Raw genomic sequence first — 20,133 nt, forward strand, 5'->3', positions numbered from 1 at the left:
TCATATCCTACTTTTACTCTAAGTAGTAAAAATTTTACTGGTGGGAGAGTACAGCAAGATACCCTACAACAGCATTTAAAGCACTCAGTGGGAGGTCTCTGAAAGTAGCCCTGTGCCCCTGAGGATGCATGAGTCACAAAGGTAGTTTCCTTAGGAGAGGGGAAGGCTATCAGGGTATCTGCTTTTAATGAGCAGGAGAGACAACTGTCCAGGAGGAAGGATATAATCAATGCTTTTGCATTGATTATTAAAAAGAAAAACCCAGGAGACCCAACCCATTGGTCTCCCTGGTCATCACACACATTTATGGTTTCTGTTCCTGTTGGCCTGGGTCAACCAATATGTTTCTTTCCAGTGATCACTTCTGTTTACTCTAGAGGTCAACAACTCCACTGGCTCCTGGCCACAGAAGTAGCCCTGCCAGGCCAGCAGACACTCAGACATCAATGCTCCCTGCATATCTCACAGGAGAAAAAGCTGCTCACCATAACCCTGGGTGCTGTGTGAGCATGGGGAGGTGGACCAGTCAGCACATGCTAAGGCAATTGTATGATTTGGGAAGAATACAGATATTGAGATATTGAAAGCTTAATAACTGATCAATAAATATAAATATAAGTCTGAATCTTAGTACGTTGGCTAAGCACTCCAGGACTAAAAAATAAGTAACTATTATCACTGAAAATAATTTTAAAAATCAGAAAAATAAAACAGAATTTTAAAATGTTGGACCAGTGGAAGATTTTTCCATGGAAGAGATTAAAGGAAGAGGGAAAGAAAAGCATGACACACAAAACATGAAAGCCAGGAAAAAAAAATGTTACTTTCAACAGAATAATAATGATAATAAACACAAATGGGGTAAGCATACCAACCCAAAGTACAAAATCCTCAGATTTGACCAGAGACAATATTCAGCAAAAATTGTACAGATCTAAATAATCCATTAAATAATTACAGAAAGCTTGATTATAAAATGAAGAAAAAAACACACCAAGTAAATATAAATTCAAATAAGCTACAGCCTATAAAAAATTGAGGAAGATAAATATAAGGAATATTATATACTCTAAATGATACTATATCAATAAGACAGAATAATCATCAATACAAATACATCTAGCATTATAACTTCAATATATATAAAGCAACAAGTAACATGAAAAAAAGATTAATAAACAATTGGAGGTGAATTTTCTATCATATCCTACTTAGAAACTGACAGAGCAAAGAGACAAAATAAGCTGATACAGAAGATTTGAATAACATGGTTAATAATCTCAAACTAGTTAATACACATAGACCTTTACACCCAACAGGGATTACATTCTTTTCAAACACAGAACATTTATGAAAATTGATCATATGGCAGGCCTTGGGGGAAGCCTTTGTAAATTTACCCCATCAATATCATACGATGTATGTTCTCTAAGCATAATGTAAAAAAAAAAAAAAAAATTATCAAACAAGGGAATAAAATATAATATATGGGATAAGATGAAATCATAAAGGCATTTTTTAAATGCTTAGAATTGCCCGGCACAGTGGTTCAAGCCTGTAATCCCAGTACTTTGGGAGGTGGAGGCGAGAGGATTGGCTGAGCCCAGGGGTTCGAGACCAGCCTGGTACTTGAAGGCTGAGACAGAAGGATTGCCTGAGACCAGCAGGTCAAGGCTGTGGTAGCCATGAACATGCCACTGCACTCCAGCTTGGGCAACAGTGAGACTCTGACTCAAAAGAAAAAATGCTTAGAATCAAATGGAACTAGGTGTCAACTTAAACTGGTAAACAGCAACAAACACAGAAGTTGGAAGGGGAGAAGGATGAAGAGGAGAAGAAACACAATAATACTGCTATGGAAAAAAACCCCCAGATTACAAGAAAAATCTGAGAAAATAAATAAGACCAAATCCTAATTCTTTTCAAAAGATTAACAGAATAGACAACCTCATTCAAGACTAATCAGGGAAAATAAACAAAAAAGAGGCAAATAAAATATAAAATGAAAAGGAAGAAAAAAACTACATAGTATTTTAAAATTATAAAATAACATCATGAAAAGTTAAATGTACTATATATAGATATGTATATTACACATATAAATGCATATATACAATATGTATATTACACATAAATATATTTCTATATAAATATATACAATATGTGCATTACATATATATAGGACTTAAAGTAGTACTGAAATATACGGACACTCATGTATCGCTGGTGAGAATTTAACCAATCACAGGCAGCTATTCTACACAGTGAAATGGTAGGACACACTGAGATCAAGCAGGAATGCAGCATCCTAATATCCAACATTCCCACTCCTAGATATGCCCCCTAGGGAATGCTTCTCACATGCCTGTAAGGATGTTCACTGCAGCACTGTTGGAATAATGGGAAGCTGGAAGTAACCTGGGAGTCCTTTACTAGATGAAAGTTTGAGTAAAATAGAGTAAAAGAAAAATATGGAATATAATATAGCAATCAGAAACTACCAACTACACATGAGAAATACATAGAGCAAAAATGGATAGATCTGTAAAATAGTGTTGGGAGAAAAAAAAGATGAGAAAGAAGATTCATACATTAAGCACACACATGCCACTACATTCTATATTTTGCAAGATTGTTATAGTCATGGTTTCTCTGAAATCAATTAGGTTTTCTCTTGCTGGCATTATAAGAACAGTGGTACTATAATGGGAGTTCCTTACAACTGTATTTTAGAAAGGATTTAATCAAATCCCCCAAAATGACACATTACTTTCCTTTTATATAATGGCTTCCTCACATCAACAGAGCAAAAATGTGTTATGGGCCACAAAAAGATCAAGAAGTCACGATTTAAGATAAAAATGAATAGGTGCTCTCTCAAATATAACATGTTCAAACTGAACTCTTAAAATCTTCTCAAAAACCCTGATTCACACCCAGGATTCCACATCTTAGTTGACAGGAACTCTTTCTCTTTCAAGGCAAATCCTTAGACTCATCTTTGACTTCTGTCTTTTTCTTACATTGTACGTGTATATCTGATTGATCAGCAAATTCTGTTGGTGTTGTTTTAAAAATGTGTCTAGAATCTGATCGCTTCACACCACTCCTCTGCTACCACTCTGGCTTCACCCACCACTGCCTCTCACCAAGGTTAATACCAGAGCCTTCTAACTGACCTGGTTGCTTCTCCCTTGCCACATAACAGCCTGTAAAAAAGTAGGAGGTCATGTCACTCCTTGGCTCACAACCTTGCAAAGCTCCCCGTTCAGCCAGAATGAGGGCTGAAGTCCTCACTATGATCCACAAACCCTACATGATCTCTGTTCCCTCCCTTCTCTCCTCTGGGCTTACTCTGTTTCACTCACTCAGGACTTCTTTGCCACTATCCAAACACTCCAGGCACACTGCTGCCTCAAGGACTTTGAACATATATCACATAACTAAGTTCTGCACCTCCTCGGTCTTTGGTAAAATGTCCCTTCCTAGGTCACACAAACCTCATCATCCCATTTACAAATGTGACTTCCTGGCCTCTCCATTAGTTGCCCACTGGCTTTCCCAATCCTCCTTATCCTGCTCTATTGCATCTTTTTTCCCCACTGCATTTATGACTTTCTAAAATACTATAAAAATACACAATTATGCTTATTATTTTTTGTCTCTCCTCCCTACTAGAGTGTAAGTTGTGTAAGGGCAGGGGTCTTTATTTTGTTCACTGATTATATCAGTCACCTAGAACAGGGACTGACATGAAGCGGAGGTTCAATCTATTTTTACTGGATGGATGGATGGATGGATGGATGGATGGATGGATGGATGGATGGTGGATGGTTTAGGGCAATGTAGGTGTGCAGCAAGACCAAAATCAGGACTCAAGGGTAAAAAGAGTGAAAATGTGGAACCACAAACAGTGGTTCTGACTGGAGCCAATGAATGCAACTAGGATGGAGTTCTGGAAAGGTGAAATACGGAAGAGTGAGAATCCAAGGAGAGAACTGGTTGCAGATATAGTTGGAAAACAGAAGCCAAAGATCAATACCTGAAAAAGCAGACAAAAAACAGGAGTCAGGGAGAAAAGCTAAATCACTCAGCTGGCAGCATCTAGCCAGACAGACAAATGGAAAGCTCTCCTTGGCAGCACATACTACTCAACACATTGAAAAATGAGCGTCCAGCATGGGAAAAATCCTAACCGTGGCAGCTCAGGTTATCAGTTATTAATGACAATACCTAAAGGCAAGTAAAATAACACCATTTCTAGCTAAAACTCTTACCACATCAGAGATTGTTCACAGGTCTGTATTCACCACCTCCACTAGAGAATAAACTCTGCAAGAGCAGGAACTTCCTCGTCTTCATGGCACGTGATAGATAGATCCTCAGTTAACTTTTGTTGAATGAATAGATGGATGGGTAAATGCCTGGAGGGGAAGGGAAGGTGAGCACATCCCAGCAAATGCCAAAACAAGAGGACGTGACTAGGAATGTACAGCTCCCACCCTAAGAGTTCTTTATCACCCTGAAGAAATCTTCCGTTTCTGTAGGGAGCACCTCTCTAATTATAACGGATGTTTCAGCATTACTGATGCAGTTACCATGAGGTAAATCAACAATGGACACATCTATTATTTGCTCTCATTAATTAAATATTTTTCCTTTCTCCATGACACACTAATTGTCCCTAATTACTGAATAAGTAAACTTAATAATATCAGGCAAATCCAAAAGAGCAAATCATGATCAAAAAGAAGGCAGGGATGATATAAAGAACTCTGAAGATCAGTGCATGTTTGAACTAAAGATATACTACTTTGTCTACTACAACTACTTTGAAGACTCACTTTTTCTTCATTTGTAAGTCCAGCAAAAATAGAATCTAGAAACATGCTAGAAACACTTGAAGGAATTAACATATTTCACTGTATACTGCCTTTAGTTCAATTATACATCTCTTAAAGGCTTTGAAAGTATCTGTGTTCAGGTGATACTTGGTTGCCTAAGGGTATTGAAAGCATTCTTCCCACCCCCATTCCCACATAATGGTACTGTACTTCCTTCAATAACCAAGCTTAAGGACTTCTAAGTCAATTCACCAACGAAGTTACCCATAATAACCCATGACAATTTTAAGAAAAAAATAAGAAACACTGCATTCAAGGGAAATAATGTGACCTGTAGAATGGAAAGGCAGAGAAGGAAAGAACTAGAAAATTTAAGAATGAGGAAAAGGGAAGATAAAAGACAATATGATTGAACCTCAAAATATTCATTTAGCATTTTTTTCACAAAAAGATCTTTGCACTAAAAGCAGAATTTGTGTTGCAAAATATTCCCTAAAATATGTTTTACAATTTAGGAAGGGCAAATCGTTCTTTATTTATAAATGACTGACTTCATAAAGATTGTCCCTCATGAACATAAGTGGGCAAAAATGCAAATCAACAGAACTCAATGTTCCACAGGCTTTGATGAGTCTCAGAGATGTATATTCTCTAAAGTATGCTTCCATTAGACATGCTCCTCTTCACAAATCATTTAAAGGGCATCCTCATATCATTAATCCTATTAAACTCATTCCCAAAGGTCAATGCTCACTCCCCAGGACACCTTTAATGACCTACAAATAGTATATAATAAATATCCATAATAAATTCCTAAGTAGAATGCATGTTAATTTACATTATTTAAAAATAAATATTATCAATTTTAAGGAAGGCAGAAAACCAGAACTAAACCAGTTACAAAGTGGTGGCATAAACAACAAGAAGCTGGAACTCAAAGGTCACAGGTGTCAACTCAAAGCATTAACGGGAATTTGAAAACCAAAGCTCTAATTTACCACTTCAAATATTTTATTGGCTGCCTCTGTCTACAGGATGCTGCTCTGTGTGCTGGGAAGGACACAAAGGAAAAGCAGGTATCAGCATTCAAGAAGCCCAAGCTCTAGAGAGCTTCAGTTACCCTTTTTGCATGCCTTTAAAATTTGGCTCGAAAAACCCGTCTCTCTCTGTTCATCCAGTCCTAAGCTCCCCTTAATAAAAGGATCACAAGAATAAGTGTTTTGAGATTAAAAACTGAGAATAGGGATAAAACAGGTGTGGGATTACAGGCTGAACCACCGAGCCCGGCTAGGTCTGGTTTTAAGCTACAATTTTAGGTGGGTGAAATTTTTCTCCACGACATCCACATTTCCCTGTTTCTAACCCATTCCACCATTTTTGTAGCCACTATTCTGCTCTTTTGAAAGTGGTCTCAAACTTTATTTTTAAATTTTATTCATCACCATAAGAAAATAAGAATAACATGTTTATTATAGTTATTCAACATCACACAAATAGCAAGAAATAGCTATAATCATACTGCTAACAACTTTCTCTATAGTTCAAGGTTTTTTCCTAGGTGTACAAAAGAGACTCTCAAGGTATGGTCAGGGAACCCCTGGAGGTTCCTGACATCTTTTCAGGAGGTCCTCTGATCAAAACTATTTTCATAATAGAATTTTTTTTTCTCTTTTTACTCTCACTCTCTCATGAGTATACACAGTGGCACTCCCAGAGGCCATATGTTGGGTGATATCACAACAGGCTAAATGCAGAAGCAGATATGAGCCTCCTGTTCTGCTGGACACCAAAGAGATTTGTAAAAATATAAAAGCAATGTCCCCCTTCTTATTAACTTTTTGTCTGAACAATATAGTTATTTTTCATTAAAATGTCATTTGTGTTAACATGTAATGTATTTATAATAGTTATTTTTAAATGAGTACATATTTTTAATTTCTTGATTTTAATTATCTAAAATGATAAATATCAATAGATAACGCCACACAAACAATAGCTTTGGGGTCCTCAATAATTTCAAAGGAGTTCTGAGGCCAAAAAATTTGAGAACCAGTAGTCTGTATTACTCTCTATTTTTTAATTGAAAAAAATGGAATCAAATCGTATATAATGTTTACACCTTTCCTTTTTACTTAACAATAATGGTAAAAACAGCAACACTAAGTACTAATAATTATTAAGTACTGTGCCAAGTGCTTTGCTTGAATTATTTCAGCTAATCCTTACAACTACCCTATGTGGTGGGTACTAATGAGCTCCCTGGGCACTTCTGATCAGGTGATTGGTAGATCACACTCTCAGAAATACTCATTAGATATGTGACTTGAACAAGCACTGATGTCAAGGGTTGTTGGGAAAATTAAATGTGTATATGTAAGCACTTAGAGCAATGCCTAGAACACAGTAAACACTAGAAAAATGTTTGTCATTAAGATGGTATTTAAAACTCTGACACTGAATGCAGTCACCCAGGACTGGCCAAAGGACATTTCAAAACTTAGAAGCCAGGAAAATAAGGAGAAGTCAGAAATATGAGGAGAACCCAGGAAGGAGACTATAAGATTTTAGGAAAACTAAGAGAGTATAGTTTTCTAAAATCAAGTAAACAAAATGCTTCAGAAACTGTGATGATCTGTGTCAAATGAGAGGCCAGGATCTGAAAAGAGACAGTATTGCAGAGAAAGGACAAAGAATGAGGGAGAATGGGCCAGGTCTGCAAGAAACTACAGAAGGGGTGGAAACAGGTGATAAAGTCAGAGATCTGCTTTCAAAGGAGCTGTAGGTTTTAGGAAAATGGGCCAACAGTGATCCGAAAGCATGCATGAGGAACCGGAGAGACCACTTATACCACATCAGGCCTTCTCATTCTTCTCTCCTCAGCCCTCCTCCAGGACCCCACCGAATTCATTTACTCTTCCTGCCCTGCAATGCCTCTTCAGGGAATTCTAGCCAGACAAAACAGCCCCCAAAACCAGCCTGGTCAGGGTAAGAAGTGCCTTAAAAACGTGTATTCTCACTAGGGGAAGCCCAGATTACTAACAAGTGGAGTGGATCCAGACCTGACGTCCACCCTGAAACAGACCTACTCACCTCAGGACTTTCTAAACCAGTGCTTCTTAAATGAGGATGTTTCTGACCCCCTAGAAGACATTAACAATGTCTGGAGACATGCTTGTTTGTCACAACTGGGAAGGGACAACTGGCATCTAGTAGGCAGAGGCCTGGGATGCTGCTGAATACCCTGCAATGCACAGGACAGCTCCCCGCAGCAAGGAATTACCTGATCCCAAATGGTGACAATGCTGAGGCTGAGAAACCCTGCTCTAGGCCAGACAACCTGGACAACAGGAGCTTCGGGTGCTCTTGCAGTTTTTGGTTTCTTTCATTTGGGCAGATGACCCTAGCCTTACCAGCTCTTCCATACCAGTTCTGACAGGATGTAGCTGAGGTGCCAGACCACAGTTATCAGCCTTCCAAATCTACTCAAATAGGGCCAGGGAGAGACTGAGGAAAAACTTCAGGCTAGCTAGACAGTAGATGTGGTCAACAGAAATTGTGTCATATGTTAAATGTTAAAGAGGCAAAATCACCAAAAATGAGAATTAGCACAAAGACTTTTCCTTAAATCAGAAAATGCAACCCTTTTCATTTTGAATAAGAAATACCTTACAATCAAGTTCAAAAGGCAGAATGCTTTTTTAGCTCTGCCCACTGCCAAAATATTCCTTCAGTAGTAAGCTGCTACTTCCATATTCTTGATTGCAAAAGGAAACTAATTAAAGTGAATTTTTTAAAACATCCTGGGAATTCAAAATAATTAATGCGTTACTCTAAAAGTAAGAAATGATGAATCTTGACAGTAAAGGGTCAATGTGTATTAACCTTATCAGTATTTCATTGACAGTAAGTCATGGAGATAGAAGAAATTATCTATTGCTGGCTTTCCCAGAATTCCCTTTTATTTTCTTTCAGGATCATCTCACCAATGAACAGTTTTGTCTTCCTCAAGGCGTTTCCAGAGAAATTTTTTTAAATGACTGCTTTCTACATGGAGGGTATTCTAACTCTGGCATTTCTATTTCCACTTTAAATCTACTCTAGGAAAGTTTAAACCCAGGCATGTGGGGAGAGGATGGTTGTGTCTTAATGAGAAATTAGATCCTCCTATCTAAATGCTCTATCAGCAAGGCTGTCTGGAATCCACTGAGTGTTTTTATCAGAGGAAGTTCTCCAGCAAGATGGTTCATGTACATGTGGTGCGTGTTGTCCCATTTAAGCATGACCCAGGACTCTGAGGAATCAAACAAGTTAGGCCTGGCCAACAACCGTCTCCTATAAGGCTGAGAAAAGTGGTGGCTTTAACAGAGAGAAGGGTCTTCAACCTCCCCTCCTCTGTTTGTGGTGTGAGGATTGACAAAAGCAGTTTCTGAAAGAAAGAGCACTTTGAATATTTCTCTGCAAAACACATCTCCAGCGGACTATGACAACGATAGGGCCATAGTTTCTCAGCGGACTATGACAACGATAGGGCCATGTCTACTGGATGCTCCATGGACCCAGAGAAAAGGCAACACGTATTGGTATTCTAATAATATGAAGCCAGGCTCGGTGGCTCAGCCTGTAATCCCACGCTTTGGGAGGCTGAGGTAAGTGGATTGACTGAGCCCGCGGGTTCGATACCCGCCTGGGCAACTTGGCAAGACCTCATCTCTCTACAATAAATCAAAAAATTAGCCGGGCATGGTAGCGCGAGCCTGTAGTTCTAGCTACTTGGAAGGCTGAGGAGAAGGATCGCTGGAGCCCAGCAGGTCAAGGCTGCGCTGGCCGGGAGCGGCCACTGCACTCCAGTCTGGGCAACAGAGTAAGACTCCAACTCAAAAAAAAAAAAAGGAAAATATGAAAGATTTTTTTAGAACTATAATATAAGAAACACACATATATATGGATACAAACATGCATAAATATGCATGTGTATGTATGTATATACATATGTAGAGAGAGGAGGAGAGATTACTTGACTGAATTGTATGTGATTGAGTGATTATTTATTCAAGAAAAAGAAATTAAAAATATCTCAAAATGCCCATCAGGAAAATGGTCAAGCAAATTATGGCATACTTATTTTTTATTTTATAGAGATGGGATTTCACTCTGCTGCCCAGGCTGGTCTCGAACTCCTGGACTCAAGTGATCATCCTGCTTTGGTCTCCCAAAGTGCTGAAATTACAGGCATGAGCCACCACACCCAGCTGGCATACTTATATAACAGAGAAAAAAAAGGGGAAAAAATTATAAGTATGCCTACTACATGCCAGGTGTTTTCATATTATGTCATTTAATTCTCCCCATCAATTATCCTTTTAGGTAAGAATCATCATCTCCAACTTACAGAAGGCTAAATGAAAAGCCCATAAGAGGTATGGAAGTTGCCTTGGGTCACAGAGCTAGTGAAGAGCAAAGCAGGGATCCACATTCAGGTTTTCTGACGCCCTGCCCAGCGTTTCTGTCACTGTATCCCATACTTCTCCCAAAAATCTATATTTAAGCTAGGTCAGTAAATGGAATTGTAACTATAAAATAATGTCCAATGAAAAGCAAATCATAGTATAGATGTATTGACTTTAATTATGTGAAATTTTATATGTATTTACTAAAAGTGGATGACAAGCAGAATGAGATTGACCAAAAAAAGGAATTAAAATCATCAGAATTTGTTCTTCCTATTAAGTTGTCTAAGTATATTTAAAAAAAAAAAATCACCAAAATTTTTTCCTCAGTGTATACCTGTGCTAATTAAGGTTAAGAAGAGGTAACAAAAATAAAACACCCTGTTTAAGGCTGAATAGGGCTGGGCCAGGTTAAAATAAGAGAAATACCCCATCCTTCCTAAAATCCCCAGCTCCTTCAGAGCCAAAGTGACTAGCAGAGGGATAGAATATATCAAGAGATGGAATTTCTGAAGCTAAAAAGCTCTGAGAGCAAGTTTGGATCTGTAGAAAACTCTTTTTCTTAAAAACAGCACTTATGCTAAATAATATCCTTTGAATTCGTCCTTCAACCAAAATAATTTAAACCTGGGAGTACCGCCTTTGCAGTGACTTTGCCTAAAGAGTATCTATCACCCTCAGTCAAATTGAATTATTTTATAATCTCCCCTCTTTTTCCTCCCCTCAGATTTGGGGGCTACACTGCTTCTTAATAGGGTAACAGAACCCAAGCACAGGTCTCCCTGGGGCCTTCTAACATGCTGCTGTAACTTGCAGAAATAACCCAGGAGTGAGCCCTGAGTGTAGGCTCTATTCTGCAAAGAGTAACTAGAAATTCACAGCAATAACTGCACTTTCTAAGACACAGTGAGAAATAGCTCACTAGGTTTGCACAATCCTCCTGTGCTCAAATTCATGAGCTGAGAATTGGGCAAGATGCCATTTTTATTTTGCCCTTTGGTACTTTTGTTTTTATAATAGGCAGTAACTAATGTCTTCTAATTTAGCAGAAGGATGAAATGTTGACAAAGGTTTTCTGAGATTGTTTTTCAAAAGAAAATGGCTCATGAATACAATTCATACTGCTATCAGTTTCCTTATCAAATGCATTTCTTACTGACAAAAAAAAAAAACAAAAAAAACACCTGGAAATAAAGGTTCCCCAAATGGTTTCCCTTAAAACCCCTGTTGTGTTTTAAAGTTTCATAAAAAGAACTTCCCTAGGTTCTCTTTTGTTTGAAAACTCTCACCTATTTCTTCTTTTTTTAATTCCTATATTGACTACTACTAATCAAGTATCCTAGTTCAAGAATCTAGGAAAATGCTTGAAATGACTACATTAGGATTAGCCAATAATACTATCAAATTTGAGAGTAGCAATTTGACAACCATAAGGTATTCAAATCCTCCTAATAACTACACAGAAAAAGTCAGTTAGCTAAAATGGCTGATCTCATGACTGGCTTCCAGCTGTAGTCCCAAAGGTTTAATAATAAGGACATCTACTGAGATTTTTTTAAATATGCCAATCATTCTATTAAAAAGTTTGTGTGTGTTATCTCATTTAATCCTCATAACAATTCTAACATGTAATTATGAGTGTTATCATTTTATCCCCATTTTACAGATGAAGAAACTAGGGCACAGAGAAGTTGAGTAACTTGCCCAAGATCTTTCACCTAGTAAAGTCAGGAGCTAGCACTAAATCCCAGACAGTCTGGCTCCATGCCATCACTGGTACTGTCTACTGTGGCCAGTCAGTGGGCTCCTACAACTCTAAGGCAGTTGCATTGCAACACAAATTCAGACTCACATCTCTCATCATTTTCACAGCTTCCCTGGTCCTCCCGAGTCTTCTGGCACACATTGCTAGTCTTCTTTTGATGTAGACCAAGACATTGGTGTCTCGTCCTGAAGAGGGAGAGATAAAACATCAAATTTTTTTTTTAAAAAGTGCTTTCAGTTGAACAGCGAGAAAAAATACAGAAGCCCATTTGCCCTGCCCTTAAAGGAAAAGCTCTGAGGCAGCTCCTTTGGCTTTTCCTTAGTGCCAGGAGCACCAACAACTCTGTGAATAGTAGAACAAATAAAGTAAAGTAAAGGCACTTAGACTTCCAAAGGTCAAATCATGCAGTGGATTACCTAATCTATGCTTTTGAGTTAGGATGCTAAATATTTGATAATAAGTAAAATCATCTTCCACGAAGTGCTGGGAAAAAGAACATATGCACACTGCATTCAGTTTACCAGCACAAATTCCACATTCTTGAAGTGTGCATGCTTTTGGTAAAGATGTAAAGAGGTGAATCTCAGGTTGCAACCTGATGAACTATTTTTTTTCATTCTTGACGTTAAGTCTGGAGAAGTCTCATCTTGAACTTCTGCTTTATATTATTCTTTCCCTAACACTAGTGACATCATAATCATCTCCAGGTCCCCAAAGCAGTTGATTTTAGATGGCAATATAACACATTCCAGATATGACAATAGAGGACGCAACAAAATGAAAAACTACCCTAGTGTTAGAGAAAAAATTGACAAGCTAAATAGTTATAACAATAGTCCCTAAAACGATTCTTAAAAAGTACATTAACAACTTATCTTAATCTTTTATTTAATTATATGTCTTTTTGGATATGTTTCCAAACCAGTGAAAACATGCATGTGCTTAATCCTCAATAAAATTACCATGTTTGAGAAAAATATGACACACCTGTTATAGATTAAGTACATGTATAATACGCAGCTATTAAAAGATGTTAAGACCAAAGTCCTAACATTTCAAGTTTCAAACAATGAGAACAAGATGTGTGCTGAAAATCTGCCAAGTACCTACAAATTATTTTAAAGATTTGATTATATTTTTTGGATAGATTTAGGCAGCAGGTTGAAAGTATTTAATTTAGAGAAGAAAAGAGAGAAAATTTCTTACGTTGTATTATAAGTTTTATAATTGTATAATTAATTTCCATTTAGTTCAAATATAGACATTTACTCCATGTCTTCAAGATACATTGCTTTATACTTTTTTATAAATAAGTAAGATACAGATGGTGATTACAGATTTCATTAACATATACACGCACCACAGAATAAAAATTAAAACCTGTGTATTGATAGGTTGTGTAGACATACTCATGTATATGCAGGCTATAAAGCAAAGATCTTGCTGACAACTTAAACATGGGAACTAAGGCAGTTAGTTTCTATACCAAATACAAGTTTAACATTAAAATTTAATTTTATAATCTCAAATATGAAGGAAATATGCTCCTACTTTCCAAGATGCAGGAGGGAGGAATGAGGTGAGAGATTCCACCTTGAGGAAACAATCGGAATTTTGGTTGGATCATGCAAACACTCTCCTCCCACAAGGATTGCTAAATTTCTGCTTAAACAACCAACAACGTGATGAGTCAAGGGACTCGGGGAATTGCAAAATGATTTTGTTGTCTTGTTTCTATACCGTTCCCACCAAATGTCATGGATTCTCAGCTTAGTGTACTGAAGTAAAGACCTCAGATTTTAAAGCATTATTTTACATATCAGAAGACCTTATTTTTAATATAAAAAGATAAGTAATTAGGACCTTATGGCTTTTTCTCTCTAGAAGCCAATACCAATGTTTCTTACATAAGAGCTAAATGCTGATAAGGCATCAATAACTGTTATATTCTTAATTGTCCTATTTCAACTCATGTTGTAGAAGACCTATGAGATAAAACCTTTGATAACACTATCACTAATTTTAAGTCCTGTTTCCCAAATGAGACTTAAAGTTATGGGACAGAGAAGCAACTAATGAAAAGAAATATGTAAGAATTCTGGGGAGAAAAAAGGTTACCATCAAAGGCGCCTGCCATTTATTTCTGGGTTTGGGAATCTATGGACAGGAAAGAGATTTGAACATGGATAGTAGCGAAGCTATAAGTTAATTATGTACTAACTGCTATTACAGAAAAGAAAAAGCCAATAAAAACCAAAACATGTGAAAGCCCTTATTTGTTCTCATCTAGGAAAATCATATTTTGAACTGGACTAAAAATTTGCTCTGATTAATGATTTCACAAATCTGATCCCCCAATGCATCAACCTGGAGAAACCTTACTATGTTGGGCTTCATACTGGGATCCATGATGTTGTAGCTGCTGAGAACGCCGGTAACAGCCATCTCCAGCCTTCAGAGCCTGTTTAAATAGTTTTTCTGCTTCAGCAATGGTTGTTGCTTCCTCTTCGGCCAAGAGAATATAAGCAGTTGCACACCTGTTCATTCAGATAATAGCTATCATCAATTACAAATCCAAGGACAAGGTAATAGGCTGCAGGAGTTCATGCAGAAGGGCAAGGAGTTAAGCCAAAACATGCAGAGTGGCCAACTGGTTCATGCACCCCTGTGTGTAGTTGTTGACACAAAATAATGGTACAAAAGAAACATTGGTATTTTAGTTTGAGAGGTAGGATGTGTAGTGTTAGGAGCATGGGACTTACATATGGACTCCACCCTTTATTAGTGTGTCACTTTGGGCAAGTTATTACTCTGCCTCCCTGATGGAGAACAATGTGGAATCTTTGCTCACAGTGTTGTTGTGAAGGGTAAGTAAGGTGATGCATGAAGTGCTCAGTACAGTAGCCAGCATGTGGTTAAATGCTCAATAATGCCAGCTAATGATGGTGATGATAATAGATGTTATTCAATATCTCCTTCGAACATTCAAAGTTAATGGTACTATAGATAAAAGTTTATTTCTGTTTACTAAACACAGATTCTCTTCAGTCTAAGGATTTCTTCAGAGTGAGACATTCATTAAATCAAGTAAATCATTGAAAAAGACCAGTGCTTCAACATCTCATTACAATTAGCACTGATTTTCTGCTTTGGAGAACACTAGAAGAATCTGCAGATAGTGTTATTTCTGAAGAGCTCAGGATCTGACAGCCACAGTAGTTAACAAGAGTTAAATCTCATGCCTTTAACAACAATAGCTACCATTTGTTGCTCAGTATATATTAAGCACTGTACCAGGCACTTAACATATATCATCTCACATAATCCTTTCAACAACTCTCTAAGGGAGGAAGCCAGAAAGGTTAAGCAGTTAACTAATGAAAAGGGGAGCGCTTGCAAATTTAAACCTTCCAGATCACATGAGGAACAACCCACTGCCAAGGAGAGGGAAGGTAAAAGGGAAGAGGTGAGGCCAGAACAGACAACGTAGGTCCTGCACCCAATCCTTTTCTTTCCTTCCTCACTGCCTCTTTTGTGTCCATTTCCCTACTTATTTCCATCAGACCATGAGAGATAGAATAATCAGAAAGTAAAACCAAATGTTACTTTTACTGTTCATAAACTGCAATAGCCAGCGAGAAAAAGGAGGCTGAACTTCATAGCTAATGTGAAGTTTGGGGTTACTGGTCAATCTTAGCCTTGAGGAAGGGTTTTTTAGTTTGTCAGCCAATCCCTCTAATTTCAGGCAGGAACCATCAATGGGGCTTTAAGCTGAATGTGTTGAAGTAGGGAGAAACAAAAGCTGGAAAACCAATTACTACAGAGGGCAGCATATATGACTTGGAAAGAACAATAATGATGCTGAAACTGTCCAAGTGATTCACTGGAGAAAATAACTGGGATAGGCATCAGAAGAAATACTTAAGGCTTCAGATGCCTACATATAAATATGAGTCAAGGGCAATGAAGTGAAAAATGGAGATTATAACACTGAGTGCTAGATACAGCATTAAAGGAATTAGCCATAAGACTGTAGCTGGTGGGCTGGGAACTCAAGAATGGTAGGGGCTAGCTTGCTTATTTCACTTATGTATAATTCAAATAGTATTCTTAGGAGGAGAGGCAGAGTAGCACTACTGGCCAAGAAACATACATCTATATGGAAACTCATGAGTCTGGGGTAGAAACATGCTAAGAGTTTGTGAGTGAAGGAAAAAGGAGAGAGCAATAGAAGTGCTAATGGTTGGGGAGTACAGAACAGACTGCTCAGCTCGATGGAAGATATAGATGATGCATCCTTGTCACAACACAATACACACACAGAAGCAAGAAAGTGTGGTGATGGGAGTGTCAACCATCCAGATATCCGCTAGAAGTCTCATTTGGTTAGAAGTAGGGCACCCGACAGGTTCTTGACTTACTTTGGTAACAATTTTATCTCCCAGATGGCAGAGGAAGCAATTAGGGGAACTTCAACTCTGGACCTAATTCTGACCAAGAAGAAAAAAATAGTTGGTGAAATGAAAATTGATAGGAACATTCAGAGAGAGTTACTATGTCATTTCAGAGGTCAGGGCAATCAAAGAGGGGAAGGCAGAATTCAAAAATTCAAAGAAAAGAGACATGATTCAATGGCATGAGACTCAGAAGGAAAAACGGTATAAGAGGGTCGAGCAGCTTCCAAATGCCCAACTGTAACTGCAATCACAAATGATCCTCTCAGGAAGAAAGGGGGCAGCACTTAAGTAACCAGTATGGCTTCACAGAGATTCCTTCCAGGTCAGATTTTTAGAGGACATGTAAAAAAAGATGGAAAGAGGGAATGTAATGAAAGACTGTAAGAGAGTGGAATGAACTTAGAAGAATAATGTTAGGAGAGCTAAAACTCCAAATTAGCTGAAGCTCACACATAAAATATAAAGACAAAACAAAAGAAAATACTAAAGACAACCATTTATTCCTTGTTCTCAAATCATGTTTCCAGCCCTATGACCACCCCCATTTCTCCAAAACCACCACAAAAGCAAACGAGCAAAAAAAGACAAACATCATCAAAACAAGGAAGGCTTATTGTTAACAGCAGTCGATAATAAAGAGAAAGCAAAACTCTCTCCCTCCTATTTTGTTCCTGGATTCTCTATCAAGGAGAATGACTGTCAGACTGAAAGAGGGAGAAGAAATTAAACTCTAAAATGGGTAAAAAAAGATGTAAGATAGTAAATAACTGATCCATTCTAAATGAATGACTGTACTGGGATGGGCAAATCCCAGGAAGCCAACAGACCTTGTAGGCAGGCCACGGAATTACTTTCTGTGGATAGTTGAGGAATCACAAAGAATGCAGAGGTGCTAGAAGATGAGATGGCAAATGTAGTCCATATTTTCAAAAAGGGGAAGAAGGCAGACTTCCCAAACCACAGAACAGTGATTTTGAAAGATGCTCTAATGGATTAGTAAAGGGATGGTCTCCAAGCACTTTAAAAAGAAAGTAGCGACAACTAGAAGCCAGCTCAAGTTTAAGTTTACTAAGAATAAACACATCCAATTGTGCTAGCTTAATTTAATAGATTTGCTACAAATTTAAGAGCCATAGCTACAATCAGATTAAGATCAAAATGGAGAACTATGGGCTGAATCACAGTGTCACTGGGTGGCTTAGTAATTGGCTGAACAATACAAAGCATGCTAACTCATGAAGACATGAACTAGTTTCTATATGTCATGTCACAGGGTTCTATACCTGGCCCTCATATTTTTCTCAGAAATATGGATGACACACAGAAGGCAGGTATATCAAATTTGTAGATGATCAGAAACTTAAAAATAAATACGCTGCATGACAGAATCAGAAACCATGTAGACCAACTGGTTATAATGGCAGGATTTCCAACTTTCAAGAGAATCTTTTTTCTAAGACATCTGAAGAAGATTCTGTAACCTTCTTCAGAAAAACCATAAAACAGTTCAACAATGGCCACTTGACAAGGATAGCATTGAGGTGATTCAAGCCCCACATGGGTGGTTGAGCTAAATGACCTTTAAGGTCTCTGCCAACCCTGAGTTTTTATGAGAATCTTTCTCATTTTCTGAGATCTCCAGAAGAGATTTCCCAGCCTTCCTTGGTAACCCATACAATGTTTAAAAACATTCAAGACAGCATTTCCTCTTATCTTTGTCTTGATTTTAAAATGTGTTTTTAAGCGTTTTGTTGCTTTTTTTTTTCCACTTTGTGTCTTTTTTATGTTTCCCTCACTAGTAGAAGTTCTTCTAGAAAATGTTACAGTACAGTTGAGCATTCTACATCTGGAAAAATTTCCCTGTCAAATGTTTTAGATATGTAAAGAATTATATTTATTTTATATCCTCACAATATCCTAAGGATAGCCCTTGAAGGATTTAATTTAGGGTCATAGCAAAGCCACTGAATTGCTCTCTAAAATGACTAAAACCACCTCCACATGGCTGTCTTTCATTTAAAAAAAAATTTTTTTTATAAAGTAATAACCCTTCAAATAATCCTCCAGTTCAAATGCATAATTTAAGATAAGGATCCCATCAATGGCAACAGAATATATTCAGCAAAGGATAAGATTTCCTTTTTAACAGCAAGATTTCCCCCACTTACTCATTTATCTCCAAGGCTTCATGAGCTGCAGAAATCCTAGCTTGGGGGTTTCTCTCTCTCCAGGCTTTCTGCATTACTATTTAAGAAAAAGGGAAAAAAGAATGTCAATCTACACATATAATTAGGAAGACTCAATACAAGACAACAGCTAAATTAGTAGCTTTCAGCTTAAATTACAAGAAAATACTCCATTACTAACAGGGCCAGCCTAAATCTCCAAGGTCACACAAATACATTTCCGTTTATTCCATTGCTCTTCATTTGCTGATAGCAAACTTTTTTTTTGTACTCACAAAACAACAGACTAAGGAAATCAAAAAAAGGCACTCCAACAGAGGTTTTATATTTCTTTTCCACATTATATCATTTGTTGTTAGATAGCATATATTATTTTATACATTTTGAGATGAAATTTATACTAATCTATTCATTCTATTTAGAGACAACATAAATTCTATTGGTCATTTCCCCAAATTCTTGCTACAGGCACTGGACATTTGAACATTTTGAAACCATTTAAAGAATTAAGAGTTGGTCTGCTGGGTCGAATGGTAAATCTATTTTTAGTTCAGCCAAAGGAGCACAAATATCACTCTACCTAAAAGGCACCTGCGCTTGTATGTTTACACAGCACTATACACAATAGCAAAACCATGGAACCAACTTAGGTGCCCATCAACAGTGGACTGGATAAACAAAATGTGGTACATATATGCCATGAAATTCTATACAAGTCATTAAAAAAAAAAAAGAACGAAATCGTGTCCCTTGCAGAACATGAATGAATCTGGAGACCATCATTCTAAACAAATCATCACAGAAACAGGAAACTGAATACCACATGTTCTCTCCTTTAAGTGGGAGCTAAACACTGAAGACACATGGTCATAAGCATGGGAATGACAGACAGTGGAGACTCCTAAAGGGGGCAGGGAGAGAGTGGGGTAAAAGTTGAAAAATCACCCATTGGGTGGCAGGTTCAGGAGGAACCTAAACCTCACCATCATACAATATACTTATGTGACAAACCTGCCATGTACCCCTCAAAGCTAAAACAAAATAATTTCTTAAAAAAGAATTATGAATTGAGTCAGGAAAAAGTGCTTTAGGTTCTAGCTTTACATGTGTGCTTATACCATAGATTTGCCCACAAACTCAGTTTTCATATATCAGAGCAGTCTGAAAATATTGTGGGAAGTTCAATGCTTGGGAATATTTATTGCACTATGATGTTCTAACACAGCAAAGAGTCCCTTTAAAAAACAGTAACACTCTCTTTACTTAATTTTTAAAATAAATTTATATCTTATAAGTCAGTTTCTTTTTTTTTTTTTTGAGTTGGAGTCTCACTCTGTCGCCCAGACTGGAGTGCAGTGGCCGCTCCCGGCCACTGCAGCCTCGACCTGCTGGGCTCCAGCAATCCTTCCGCCTCAGCCTTCCACATAGCTAGAA

The 20,133-nt window shown here is 37.6% G+C and overlaps 1 protein-coding gene across 4 annotated transcripts in view; it reads right to left on the reverse strand.

The window, feature by feature from the left end:
* Positions 1–20,133, reverse strand: part of ST7 (suppression of tumorigenicity 7) — a 215,718-nt gene that overhangs the window by 78,504 nt on the left and 117,081 nt on the right. For 3 of the 4 annotated variants that reach the window (XR_002482178.1, XM_021714283.1, XM_021714282.1), the window contains exons 6-9: positions 18,682–18,757; positions 16,478–16,546; positions 14,439–14,593; positions 12,144–12,241 (exon numbers count right to left, since the gene is read on the reverse strand). Coding sequence is in view for 3 of the 4 variants with exons in the window: in XM_021714283.1 (XP_021569958.1) it covers positions 12,144–12,241; positions 14,439–14,593; positions 16,478–16,546; positions 18,682–18,757 (398 nt within the window). In the remaining variant the exon portion in view is untranslated. The remainder of the gene's footprint in view (positions 1–12,143; positions 12,242–14,438; positions 14,594–16,477; positions 16,547–18,681; positions 18,758–20,133) is intronic. The other variant, XM_008061759.2, reaches the window with a different exon arrangement.

Source organism: Carlito syrichta, unplaced genomic scaffold (genome assembly GCF_000164805.1).
Source record: "Carlito syrichta isolate Samal-C Ts95f unplaced genomic scaffold, Tarsius_syrichta-2.0.1 Scaffold305571, whole genome shotgun sequence".
Classification (NCBI taxonomy): Eukaryota; Metazoa; Chordata; class Mammalia; order Primates; family Tarsiidae; genus Carlito; species Carlito syrichta.